The 13,173-nt window shown below is 34.7% G+C and overlaps 2 protein-coding genes across 2 annotated transcripts; one reads left to right on the top strand and one right to left on the bottom strand.

Annotated features, from left to right (window-relative positions):
• Window positions 1–244: 244 nt before the first annotated feature.
• Window positions 245–2,528, bottom strand: LOC128558135 (E3 ubiquitin-protein ligase TRIM33-like). The gene is made up of 2 exons (XM_053546991.1): window positions 2,441–2,528; window positions 245–2,179 (listed from the first exon to the last, which is right to left on the bottom strand). The coding sequence occupies exon 2, from the start codon at window positions 2,171–2,173 to the stop codon at window positions 1,325–1,327; it is 849 nt and encodes a 282-aa protein (XP_053402966.1). The 5' UTR covers window positions 2,174–2,179; window positions 2,441–2,528; the 3' UTR covers window positions 245–1,324.
• A 429-nt stretch (window positions 2,529–2,957) lies between these two features.
• LOC123550488 (lipase ZK262.3-like) lies at window positions 2,958–11,802 on the top strand. The gene is made up of 3 exons (XM_053546820.1): window positions 2,958–2,971; window positions 10,153–11,464; window positions 11,755–11,802. Exons 1-3 carry the CDS (start codon window positions 2,958–2,960, stop codon window positions 11,800–11,802), a joined length of 1,374 nt encoding a protein of 457 aa, XP_053402795.1.
• The last annotated feature ends 1,371 nt before the right edge of the window (window positions 11,803–13,173 follow it).

Below are 13,173 nucleotides of genomic sequence, written 5' to 3'. Positions count from 1 at the left end.
TGACAATAGAACTTGCCCTCTGTTCCTTTCTGATAAGGGTTTGAATAATAATATTTGATGTTGAAAATTTTCTATTAGTTGAATAAGGTGTTGTGAAATAATCCAGACTAGATGCCAAAATGATGGTGCCGTTAAATTGGGTTCAAGCGGGCTTTTTTCTGTATTGTAGGAAATTGCACAACTATGAATAGATTGTTCTATACCTTAAAGTGTTCCTATTAATGTAAAACAGCATTTTAAAAGTAAAACGGCATGAAGTAAGTTATAATAAAGAGTTTATTCACAAACAAACTCTAGGATACATTGTGTGACAAATAAAACATTGTAATACATATAATTCAATACTTCTATGCTGAATATACAAAATGTCATATATTGCAGAAAATATGATAAATGAAAATAATATGATAAAAAAACATCGACACGTCCCATTTCTTAACCCTTACACCCATTTAACTTTGAACACTTTTATGGTATCACTCACTCCTTTTCCTTTCTCCGAAGCAAGGCTGACATACAATGTGTGATCTATCTCTATCACAATATGCTACAGCTCTTGGGCGACAGAAATTTGCTTTCTCAAATCCTTTCATTTCACAAATTTCTTGCAGCTACCTGATAGTCTAACGATATTGTCACTGTCTCTGTAACACACCAGAAAGGTGCCATCTTCTAACTCCTGGATTCCGAAGGGTGCTTTATATCCTGGCTCGTCGTAAACGTTGATGGTATTTCCCTGCCAGTCCATTTTAACGCATTTGTATCGTCCAAAAGAATAACCAGATACATATAGAAATTTTTCGTCTCTGCTGATAGCAATCTTTTTGGGCCCATAAAACAAACCAGAAGAATCAAACTCGTTCAGAACCTTTCCGGCAAGATTCAGAATAATCACCTTTCCGAGATTGTAATTACACGCGACGACGAGCTTATCTTGACAATAAGCTATACCATAACATGATTCTCTAACATCTAAACGTCGATCAAAAGACATACCTGTGTTAGTATAAGACAAAATCTGGATACATTTTTCACCAGGCAAAGCTACAGCAAGTTTATGTTGTGGAAGACTTATTACATCAGGTGGTTCTGAAGAGAGGGTTATTTCTGATATTAATGCACCATTTTCTACGTCAATAAGTTTGATATTTCTATTGTATCGGTCAGCGACAGCCATTTGCGATGGAGAAATCATAACAAGACCAGTGACATGGCATTCCTTCTTATCAGATGAAGACTTAACGCTGACAGTACCTTTGTAGTGTACGCATATTGCTTTATCCGCTGATGGTTTTACATACACAGATACACTTCCAAAGTTGTTCTAAGCCTTGAGTAGCTCAATTATCTTTTTGTTTCGAGTAAATTCAATATTTTCTTCTGTTTCATTGTCCTCGATTATTTGCTTTTCCTTACATGTCAGTATAGACAAACGGTCCTCAACATGCTTCATTTCAATAAATAATTGGTTCTGCTTATTTTCCTCACTTAGATAGTTTAGATTCAACTGCAAACAATTTACTTCATCGGCTATTTCTCCACAAGCTACGATAACATTTTCTTGTTTACGTTTTGCTGTGTTTACAAGAGCTTCAGCTTTTCTAGTTACCTCACTTTCCATATGATCTAAACAATCATTTATTTCTTTCCTAAAAAGCTTGATATCTTCAGCAATTTTCTTATAGTTCAGGTCCAGCTGTGTAGCCATTTTAGCATTTTCTATGTTGTTTTTACATTTGTTAACCAAATATTTCATTTCTGTTATCAAATTCCTTATCTCATCAGACACACTTCCTGATATATCAGGAATATAGTCTACCTCGCAAAGTTTGTGTTCCAATGTAACACAGACATAACATGCAACTTTCCTGTGTTTGTTACAGTAAAACTCTAACAATTTATCTTTATGATTTGCACAAAGATCCGTTTCGTCATCAGGTCTCACAGTATCAATTTTTTGGTTCTTTGGCATTTCGTCTCTGCCAAGAAGGACATGATTCCTGGATGGCCTTGACCTTTTGTGGTGCTTGAAACATGTTTCACACAAGTGTTCTTGGCAGTCCTGGCAAAATCCATAAACTGATTCCCTCAAGCCAACATCTCTATCACATGGAAGGCATATCAAGTTTGAGTCTTGTTCGGAAGAAGCAGCTAATTTCCCTGGTACCGCCATCACTTTCTAAAAATGTAACATGCACCAATTGTTACTTAAAGTATTTTAAGTTAACCGATAAAAACTGAATAATTATTCTGTGCAGTTGTCGTATGTTTAAGACAAAAATGTTTACATGCAAGGTCACGTAACATATTAGTTGTGTGGGGAAAAATAAACAAGTAAAATTAATAGCTGTTGGCAACATGTTTGGCAACATCAGTTTTATTGAAGGTAGTTTATAAATTCTGAAAGAATTATTATTTTCATTATTAATTAAATTCTTACCTGAGTTTCAGCAATTGTAAATTTATTTACAGAAAATTGGACTTTGGAACGCGAAAGTCAAAATGTCAATATAAAGGGAAAACAGCATGTCCTATACCCGCCGTCCAAGTCGGATGTTTTATCTCCCTTTAAAATGGAAAAAGGGTTGCAAGCCTCTAAATGTAGTCGTGTCTGGAAAGCAGAATATATCCTAGTGGCATGATGTATGGAGTCCACCGATTGGTTACACCCACATGCTTCGGTATGGCGTACATATGACGTACCGTTAGGTTCGAAAATGCCGATTTAGCTTTAAGACACTTCGATTTAGTACGACCCAGGGTCGGATATATTCTATTTAGTATGACCCTGGTTGAGAATTAGCTTAAAGCTATTTCATTTAGTACAACCCAGGGTCGGACATATAAAATTGGCAGTGGCTAGAGAACCGGAATCGATTATTAAGTATGACCCAGGTTGGGAATTAGCTTTAAGCTATTTCATATTTAGTACAACCCAGGATCAGACATATTGGAATATGTCGGACCCAGGGTAATAATTTTTTGTAAATATGTCCGACCCAGGGTCATACAAATTGTAACTATGTCCGACTCGAAGTCCTTCTAAAGATGGCTGCTGTAATTGAGAGTCATACTATATCGAAATTGACTTAAAGCTAATTGGAATATGTCCGACCCAGGGTTATACTAATTGGAATATGTCCGACCCAGGTGAAAATTTACTCTACTGGAGAAAAAAAACAACATAATATTTGGCAATATTTTTTCGTTGTCCGTCTGACCATTGACACCGCTCTGGCATCACCCTGGCATATACTGTATACTTTTTATTTGAAGACAAAAAAAGATAAGTTTACTTCATTCAACCATTCAGCTCTCTTACAGTATAATAGCCATCAACTACTTCGAAGGTAGTCGCTGTGTAGTGGATGTACATGGAGTCCCGAAAAAGCTTTATATTTTTTTTCAATCCATATATATATATATTTTATATTTCGCACGACAACTCTCACAATTTCCTCTTTACAGCAAAAAGCAAAACAGTGGTAACTTTCTTATTTCTGAGCGAAATGTATAGGCCTAGGTGCGAGCACTTCTCGATTGAAAATTGACGTAAAGTTCTTTTTGATTTTTTTTTTGGTGCTGGAATAAAACTGATATTCGTATGATATAACTTTAAGGACTAAATAAATAAATTTGTTTCTGGTGTTCATGCATGTGAAAACCCTGTCATATAACACACAAATAAGTACTGTAGTAGAAGTACAAATGAGTACAATTCAAATTGTCAATTAAATGTTTACCATCATTTTATATCTTATCATGGTGTGAAATAAGAAGTGACCTTTACTTTTGTTGAGTACTATAATTAATTTTATAGGACTGGTGCACAATAGTTAAGAATGCATTTGTTGATTAACCTCATATCATTAACGGCAACACTTATATCTACTCGTAAATACATTATAGTACGGGGGCCAATAAGGTCTACCATGCATCCCGCCCCCTCCCCCACCCCTAGACTTTTTTCATAAGTACCAAATTGTTCGGCAGGACCAACTCTTTCAAAATAAAAATGTTTCCATGAAAAAACTCTTTTGAACTATATATGATTTCACTGTTTCCATGACAACCGTTCATTTTTGAAAATGACAACCAAATAGATGATAATCAATCATATCTTGGTCAGTTTTGGTGGTAAAACAATAAAAATGGTGTCAAAATGGAGCTAAGACATTGGCCTTAAAATAGCAGCATTTTTTATGTTAATTAGCTAATTTACGTATTCGTGAATATTAATGAGACTTAAACATTTTCTAAGTTTCAAAGCAATTTAAATGTACCAATCAGCTTCGATCTGGTCTTAAAGTCTCTCAGAGTATTTTAATATATTATTTTGTTACTCTTACGGTATTTTGTTTTACTCAAAACTGGATGTGCTCTGCTAATTTGCATAAAATGAACCAGTGTCACAAGCAACGAATAAAATTCTGAGACCACTAAATCTAAATAAAATGACATAATTATTTGTTATCAATAAAATAACAATTTTTTATGTGGTCTATAATGTTCGCAGACATAGAGTAAACACTTTATTAAAGGAAAAATAAAAATGTAACATATATAACACATGTTACGTTACCATTTCAACAACCTTGTTGTATTGCATCAATTATTTAGAAAATATTCCAGAAACATAAATAGAGATTACTTATTTTGTACTATAATAATACAATATGCTTTTTTACTTGTCAGACAGTGTGATTTTCTTCCGTAACCGTGACACTTTAAAATACGTTACAATTATCATTGCTTTTTTAAAAAAATATTTAAGAAGAAATTGAAGCCCAAATTGTCACATACTGAAGTATCTAAACTGTTTGCGGTAAGTTTTAAGAAGGTTTTCTAGTGTGGTTTTTTTTCAGAAATCGTCTAAAATATATATTGCACCATCCATGTAACTATAATTTCAGATGGAATTTCAATAAAACATGCAATAATATCCATCTGTGCATTCAATATATTATGATCATACAGCTGAGCCTGATATGTTCAGTCTTCCTGTGAGTAAAAATCAAGTTTTATAAAAAGTATTTTTTGAATTTTAGAAAAACCAACTGTAGTAGCATTATAAGAACAAATACAAAACCAACCCTAGCTCGATAGAACGAATCATAGGGTCCGGAGTAAAATTTCTGGATGACGCTTTTGTTCTCCACGACGACTCGATAAAGACATCGTGTCTGAAGTCAATCGACTTCCACCTGTTTAATACGGAGAACTTAGCACTTACCTGTAGAGAACTGAGTAATTCCGGTACAGAATCCGGTTAACTGCTCAACATTACATGACTGAATTTCTGTTGCAAAGCGGTGCTAAACCAAAACTAACAAACAAAAGAATATATGCAGGTATTTAAAGTACGAACTTTAGATTTAAACCAGATTGACAAAACTGTTATCGTTAAGTGACACCAAATCAAGATATAAGAAATTTATGTTAAATTTGATAGATACGAAATAAAAAAGACTATTGTAGTCATTTTGAAACATTTACAAGAATGACAGAATGTACAAAATATGTCTTTAATATTTCAAACTGTACAGACAAGGACTAAACTGTACTATGTGGTGGAATATTCCTGGATATGCTGGAACATTAAGAGAAACACTAAGAGAAACTATGCATCAATCATAACAAATAAGGTTTGAATATCAACTGAATGAGGTATAAAAGGCTATGATAAAGGCATGGCCTGTCCAAACTATAGCAAGAATATAAATTGCTTCACAATCAAAGTGTAATCAAATGCCATTCATAAAAAATAATGATAATTTTGGAGAGCCTATGATCTTCTTTTGTCAGTTACTTTCCATTTTATAAATAATATGTTATAAAGCAACACATAACTCATAACAGCTTATTATCAAGAGAGCAAATATGCCATACTAGGTAACATTAAAGTGAAAATATCGTAAGTCACATCATAATCAAGACGTGCAAAATGTGATTCATGTATCACTGCAGCCTCAAATTGTGTACAGTTCACATTTTTCAGACATTTCAGATGTCAACATGATTTTAGATTCAGATTTTATTAATCTATTCAATTTTACTATATTCAAAGACAGTTTAAGCTTGTGCTAGGGGCATGAGGGCAGTTTCACATTCCACTACATCTAATGAACAGACACAATCAAATCAATTCAGCTATTATTTTGCTTGTTAATGTTCTTATGCTTCCTAAGGATCATCTTAAAAAAATATTTTTACTATCACAAGAATAGTCTTTAAGTGGCATGATTGTAAAAAGGCTCCTCACAGTCATACTCGGGTTCTGTGTTGTTAGATTTTCTGATCCTTTTGGATCATGTTTACTAAAACAGAATTCCGTTTAGTCGGTGCTTGAGGGTGTAAGGTGTGTTCCTCACGTCATTATCTCTCATAAACAGACTTGATCTAACTGTTTTTTTGTGTTTTTTTTTTTGTGTGTGTGTGTGTGGGGGGGGGGGGGGGGGGGGGGGTTCAAATGTATTTCAGTCACGTTACGGCGGGCAGTTAACTTAACAAGTTTTTCTGGATTCTGTACTGAGTTTGCTATTTATTTGCTTGGCTGCGTTCTATGCTTCCGAAGGATTTTCTTAAAGTCTATTGCAATATGAGCCGTGCCATGAGAAAACCAACATAGTGAGTATGCGACCAGCATGGATCCAGACCAGCCTGCGCATCCGCGCAGTCTGGTCAGGCTCCATGCTGTTCGCTTTTAAAGCCTATTGGAATTGGAGAAACTGTTAGCGAACAGCATGGAGCCTGACCAGACTGCGCGGATGCGCAGGCTGGTCTGGATCCATGCTGGTCGCAAAGCCACTATGTTGGTTTTCTCATGGCGCGGCTCAATTATGTTTTCAGCAACTCTCAAGTGTCGTTCAGAAGGCACTCAGTAACTTCCTAGACGTTTTGAATAGCATTAAGTAGAAGCTATTTGTTTTGATAATAAAACAATTGTTGCCTTTTAGGTTCGGTCGATATGTGGATTTACCGATATCGACCGAGGGCACATCACCAAAAGGCAATAATTGTATAATATTCCCCAGTGTTTTAATATCTCAAAGTTTATTGAAAGTCAAGGCCCTTATGGGCATCTTACATAAACATAACATATCAAACAACATGGCATATTAAACAAAATATTTTTTAGTTAACCATGTGCAGAAATGCTATTAAGGTAGTGGACTCGCAATTACAATCTGTGAATTACACACACTCCACACACATCTCAGCACTCTCCGGTTTTAATGGAAAGACATATTAGCATTAAGCAACTTCTACAGCTAAATATTGCCTAGCCGCCCAAGTAAAACAAGCAATCACTCGGATATTGCCACGTTTGATAACGGGTCCATCAACCCAAAACTTGCAAATCATCTAGACATTATTATTTATTTTTCTTTACAAAAGGTTGTCAGTTTAAGTAAAGTCGTTCTATTTTCACGATTCATAAGTTTGGAAAATTTAATAGCATTAGAATGTTTAAAGTAATAGTCGTCTAGATATTGTTTCTTACATTATTAAAGTAGATCTAAGCGCAATTGAAGAGATGATGAAATATTCATCACCTAACAAGTTATTGTAACATAATTGACATATTCTTTGTTCTCTATAACAACATTATAAAGTCTTCATTTTTCTGCAGGTAATTTATGATTCATACACCTGAATTTACATAGTACGACAGCAAGATCAATTGGCAGAAGTTCGAAATATTTCTCAAATACTAATTCTAGCTTACACTTTAGGTAATTGAAACATTTACTAGAATTATTAATATATTCCAGTTTCGTATAAACTGGTCGTTAAGCCTAGAATTAACAATCCTTTTAAATGAGCTAAACGAGGGAGTTTTCATATCCAGATTATTCAAATTATTTCGAACAAAGGAGATCCAACTTTCATACATAAAAAAAAGATGTTTTATATATAACATTGCAATGGTATCAAATAGGCAGGTGTAGTTGCATACCAATAGGCAAGCGCAATTTTCTAGACTTCTTTGATATTAGAAAACATGACTTTACGGGCTTGATCAGTCAAATAGATTTTAGTTTTACCAAATTTTCCCATTAAAAGAAAAAAATGTACTTTCTGCTAAGATGACTGTATCATCAGCATATGATAACAAAAAATAAGTCTAAGGAAGACCTCTACGTCATTATCACTACATTTTCAGACAAAAGCTGCAGACCTGCATGATTATTTGAGATAAAGCCATTCAAATTATTGAAAGATATTGAAAATAGTACAGATGACAAATTTTCACCTTGTCTAAAACCAGTTTTACTGGCAAAAAAAATTTGCTAGAGTATTATTTGATTTCACGAATGACATAGCTTTTTTCATACATATTAAAGATAATTTTTAAACATTTTCCATCAATATTATAATTCAATACCTTACGCCATAAGGCTGTACGATTAACCGAGTCGAATGCTTTGCGATAATGCAAGTTTCCTATTACTCTAGCAAGATACATATCAAAGATTTCAAGGAATTGACACGGTCAAATGTACTATAATGCTTTCTAAAACCTGCCTGCTCTTCACATAATATATATTATAATAACTTACTATTGTAATTCGTTTATAATTCTCTGGATCATTGACGTCGCCTTTATTTTCATACAATGGTAAAATAATACCATTCATACGCAAAATCGTTATTTTCTTTTCTGCTTATGTGATATTATCCATAATTTTTATATCACATGCGGAACAGTGCTATTTTGGTTTTCTGCGCATGTGGTATTGTTTTTCGTATCATCCATTTGGTGATATGATACTTTGGCATTGACTAAAGACTGCAACGATCAGTTTTGACGAGGCGCTTATATTTACTGTAGGATTAAATTATTTTTCTAATGTCCATGAATGTCTGAACCCTGTCGATTTTTTTAAAATCAAATTTTGAATCGAAACTATGATCATCTGATAGGAAATGATCTAACTAAGAAAATGAACACTCACACTTCCATATTTCATTTAGAAATAAACTTAATGTCGTTTTTAGAATGTTACTGATGTACGTTTCGGCATTAACGCTGAAATACGTGCATAAATATTGGGGTTAACGTCTGACTTCCGACCAGATAACCTTTTTATTCTTGTTTTTATCATCCTGAAACCATTTCATTTTGTCTTGGCGTGCGATGCCCTTATATTTCGTCTTGGGACCAACGCGCAAAAGTGAAGTTTTTTAATGGTGCGCACGCCAACGCGATATAAAATGTTTTGTTTTGTCGCGTTCTTTGTTTCGGAATGTCGCATTGTTAGTTTCATTTTGTCACATTGGCGCTCGTGCTAAAAAGACATAAAACTTTCAAAATTTCGTTATGGCGTGTTGGCGCGGGCACCAGGACGACACACACGAAGCATGGTACAAGCCAACGCGACATTACGTAATGTCCAAAATCAGCCACCATATGTTCCCTGTATCAATTTTAATTGTTTTAAGTTACAGATACCCGTTTCAGTTGAACTGTTTATGTTGAACCCGGTGATTTTATATAACCTGACCCAAAGTGAATACTATATATGTACAACCGCGATCATTTAGAATTACAAACACTTTAAGTAGTTTTCTAAAACAATCTTACATTCATCCTATTTTGAGCGAATACAATTCAGTTGAGCTCAAGTATTAACAAATTTATCAACCATTCATTACGAAAATATTCGTGAACATGATTTTACGTTTGTGTATAAAAATGTGTTAAGGGCATGAACAATATATAATTTTGAGATATGCAGTGACAGGAATGATATAAATAAAATGAAAGTGCATGAAAGTCTATTGTAGATAAGTTACACCATTTATTTTTGTGTAATCTTTAATAAGCAGGCATGATGGTACATGACGTTAGAGGCTTAAGGTTTTTAATATTGTCATCATTATATCTTTCAAGTTCACCTATACTGCACTTGAGTTATCAAACGCATTATCTGTAGGAAAATGTATCAAGTTTGTATTAACGAAACTTATTCTTATCGAAAGTTACAGTTATCCTGCTTCTTATTATCATAATCACTGCTGCACTTTGACCATAACCGTTAAAATTAAATCCGTTTAACTGTTGACAGACACATTTACAAAATAATCCTATACTACGGAAAGTATGAATAAATATTATTTAATACTGATTCTATTCCCTGCTTTAAGATGTAAAGGAAGTCCCGATTGTGATTCATTTACGGATTGTAAGACGTGCACCAGACATGAATCATGGAGTGGGGATAGTTGCCGGTGGTGTCCTTTAGATCGAGAATGTCATGCATATGCATCGCTGGAGAACACTTGTAGGGAAGATGAAAATATAAAGTCACCATTTTTTTGCTCAAGAGATGACAAAAAGTATGGTATCTACAGCCCGCGTAGGGCGGTTACGACAACCCTTCTATCAGCTATTGCATATTCTGACGATCCACAGAAGTGTATCAAAGCAATTATGCCTAACAGTGATTTTGAACTTCAGCACGCAGTCGGACAAAGGTGTGAAGACTATCATCTGTTTAAATACAAAGAATGCTATGCATACACTGCTATTTCTCATGCAAAAAGAATGATAATACTAGCTTACCGTGGCACCACTGATGAAAATAACGATAATGCACAACTTCACGATGAACTTTTGTCAGTTTTAACGACACCAAAAGCGCCTTTTATAACTGGAGGAGAAGTCCAATATTATTTCAAAAATGCCTATGATAAATTGTTTCCGTGCGTTAGAAGAAGCATCGGAGATTTGGTAAATCTGTATCCAGATTATGATGTTGTTATAACAGGCCATTCCCTTGGTGGAGCAATAGCATCACTTGCCGCTGTGTCTCTTATTCATACAGGTGTTGTGCCTGAAAATAAACTGTCATTGTACACATTTGGAATGCCAAGAGTTGGGGACAAAGAGTATGCTCTCAATCATGATAGGATTGTCAATAATAGCTGGCGAGTTGTTCATCGACGGGACGTTGTTCCCCATCTTCCAATGTGTAATGTAGCATTTGGATGTAGAGTAACGGCAAGTGGTCCATACCACCATCGAACAGAAATATTTTATCCGGAAAATGATATGAGCATAAATTCGTATTACAAACTGTGTAGGGAGGACGAAGATGACGAATGTAGTGATGGTCTTGTTACAGACAACTGGTGCGTACCAGGTGTAGATTGGGATACTTGCGTTCGTTTTCATAAATGGTACTTTAACATTCCAGTTGGTACATACTGCGAGGAAAACGGATCCCGGAAAAAACGCAGTTCCTCTCAGCGCTCACTGATGTGGGATAAATTTTCAAATGACGAATGCAGGCTGATTGATATTTCAGAAGAATTTACAGTCAACGCCGCATCTGAAACAGACCTAAAGAATTTCACCACTGACCCCAATTATACCACCAACACGGAGAATGTCATTACTGACCCAACGAATACCACTACTGAACCAAAGAATATCACTACTGGCGCCGATTCTGGAGTATGCAAGATGACAGAGAGGTCTTTAATGTTCGTAACCATAACAATCTTTATAAGTTTTTTGTGTGAACACTTTTGCTATTAAGTCAAAACAGAATAAATGGCGTTGAAAATTTCATATTCTTTCACAAGGGACAAAACGTATTTGTATAAAGTTTTAAAATAGAAACCACTGAATGCTAATTGAATGATACTGACTCTACGATTCAGTAACGTTTCAATACTACAGAAACTGTGATGTTCAAAATTGAAAATTCAGATACATTTAAAAGACATAAGCATCATATTCAGGTTGAAAATGCGGTTACAAAAGAATATAACATCTATAACAGATATTGAACTATATAACTCCAACCCAGTTTGTATACTATGCTTTCTTTTCGGCGGCCTAAACAGGTCATGTGACATTCTTTTTCATTTCTTAATTAAATCTGAAAAAAACATTGCTTCGGTACTTCCATATGACGACATCAAAATACTTTAGATTATTGTTGGAACGAATCATGGTACTTTCCTGTAAAAGTGACGATATCACATGCACTTTCTTTAGCAGCAGCAGATCGTAATAATGCTGAATACCGAAAAGGGCCGTTGTCATATTTCTTGCCTTTTATATTGGAAATAAATGGCTGTGACTAAAAACAGAGCTGGTGCGCCCGTGATATATTACAGACTCCGGTATATATCGGATAAACTAAATTTGAACGAAAAACATCTTAAATGTATATATTTTGTAACCATGGTGATACTAACCCTAACCTTTAGTTAGTATATTATGCATATTATACACTGAATGCGTGCAGACATGCAAAGAATTGCGTAATTTTGCCGTGCGCTCCTATTGCTAATTATATTTTATTCATCTTGGTCCAGTTAATGTTGAACTTTTTCTACATTTTAAAAGGATGTTATTGACATACATATTGAATACCCAGTTATATGTAAATAATTTACTACATGTATTAAAAACTGGAAACCATTAATGCAAGAAAAGCAAGGGGGAATACCTTTCTTCTAATGTAGAACCTTTTTTCTTCTTTTCTTTTTTAAAAATCATAATTTACTCATTGAATAACACATCATATTGTACAGAAATATAAATGTTCTATACAGTAATACAGTAATGTTTTATTTTTGACAATCTAGCTGGTCATCTAGTACAGTTAGCAAGGTACCTCTGTAGCCAAGTGGTGAAGGATCTCGGTATCAAATCACCAGACCATAGTCTCTGAGGGTTCGAGCCCTGCCTTTGGTCATTATGTGAGTCATCCAGCCTGCTTGCGAAAGGACAACAGTTCAACCAGGTGCCCATATGACTGAAATAATGCTCAGAAGGGCACGTGCGTCTTCCTCAACAATTACAGATAGAAAGTTGTCATTTATCCTGCACTGTGTCAATGTGATGTAAAACTTTAAACACATATAATTATGTACATCAAAAGAGTGTCTTCAAGAAATGGGCCGTGAATTTTTGTTTGATTTTAGGGTTTATGTCCCACCAAAACAATTTAGGAATATGGCAATTTTTCAGCTTTTATAGGCATGAGCAGATGCCTGGGTAGAACCAGTAATCTTCGGTAAATAGCTGCATTGCTAACTTAACTGAAAGAATTTTACGTCACTTGAGGGATTCCAAATCAAAAGGTGATGGAAAAGAGATTTGAAAGTCAATGTCCAGCTTTGAATGGCAAAGGAAGGCCTTTTAACCAC

This window comes from Mercenaria mercenaria, chromosome 6, assembly GCF_021730395.1.
Source record: "Mercenaria mercenaria strain notata chromosome 6, MADL_Memer_1, whole genome shotgun sequence".
Taxonomy (NCBI): Eukaryota; Metazoa; Mollusca; class Bivalvia; order Venerida; family Veneridae; genus Mercenaria; species Mercenaria mercenaria.
The sequence above is the reverse complement of the archived record's forward strand: the minus strand, read 5'-3'. Positions and strand labels throughout refer to the sequence as shown.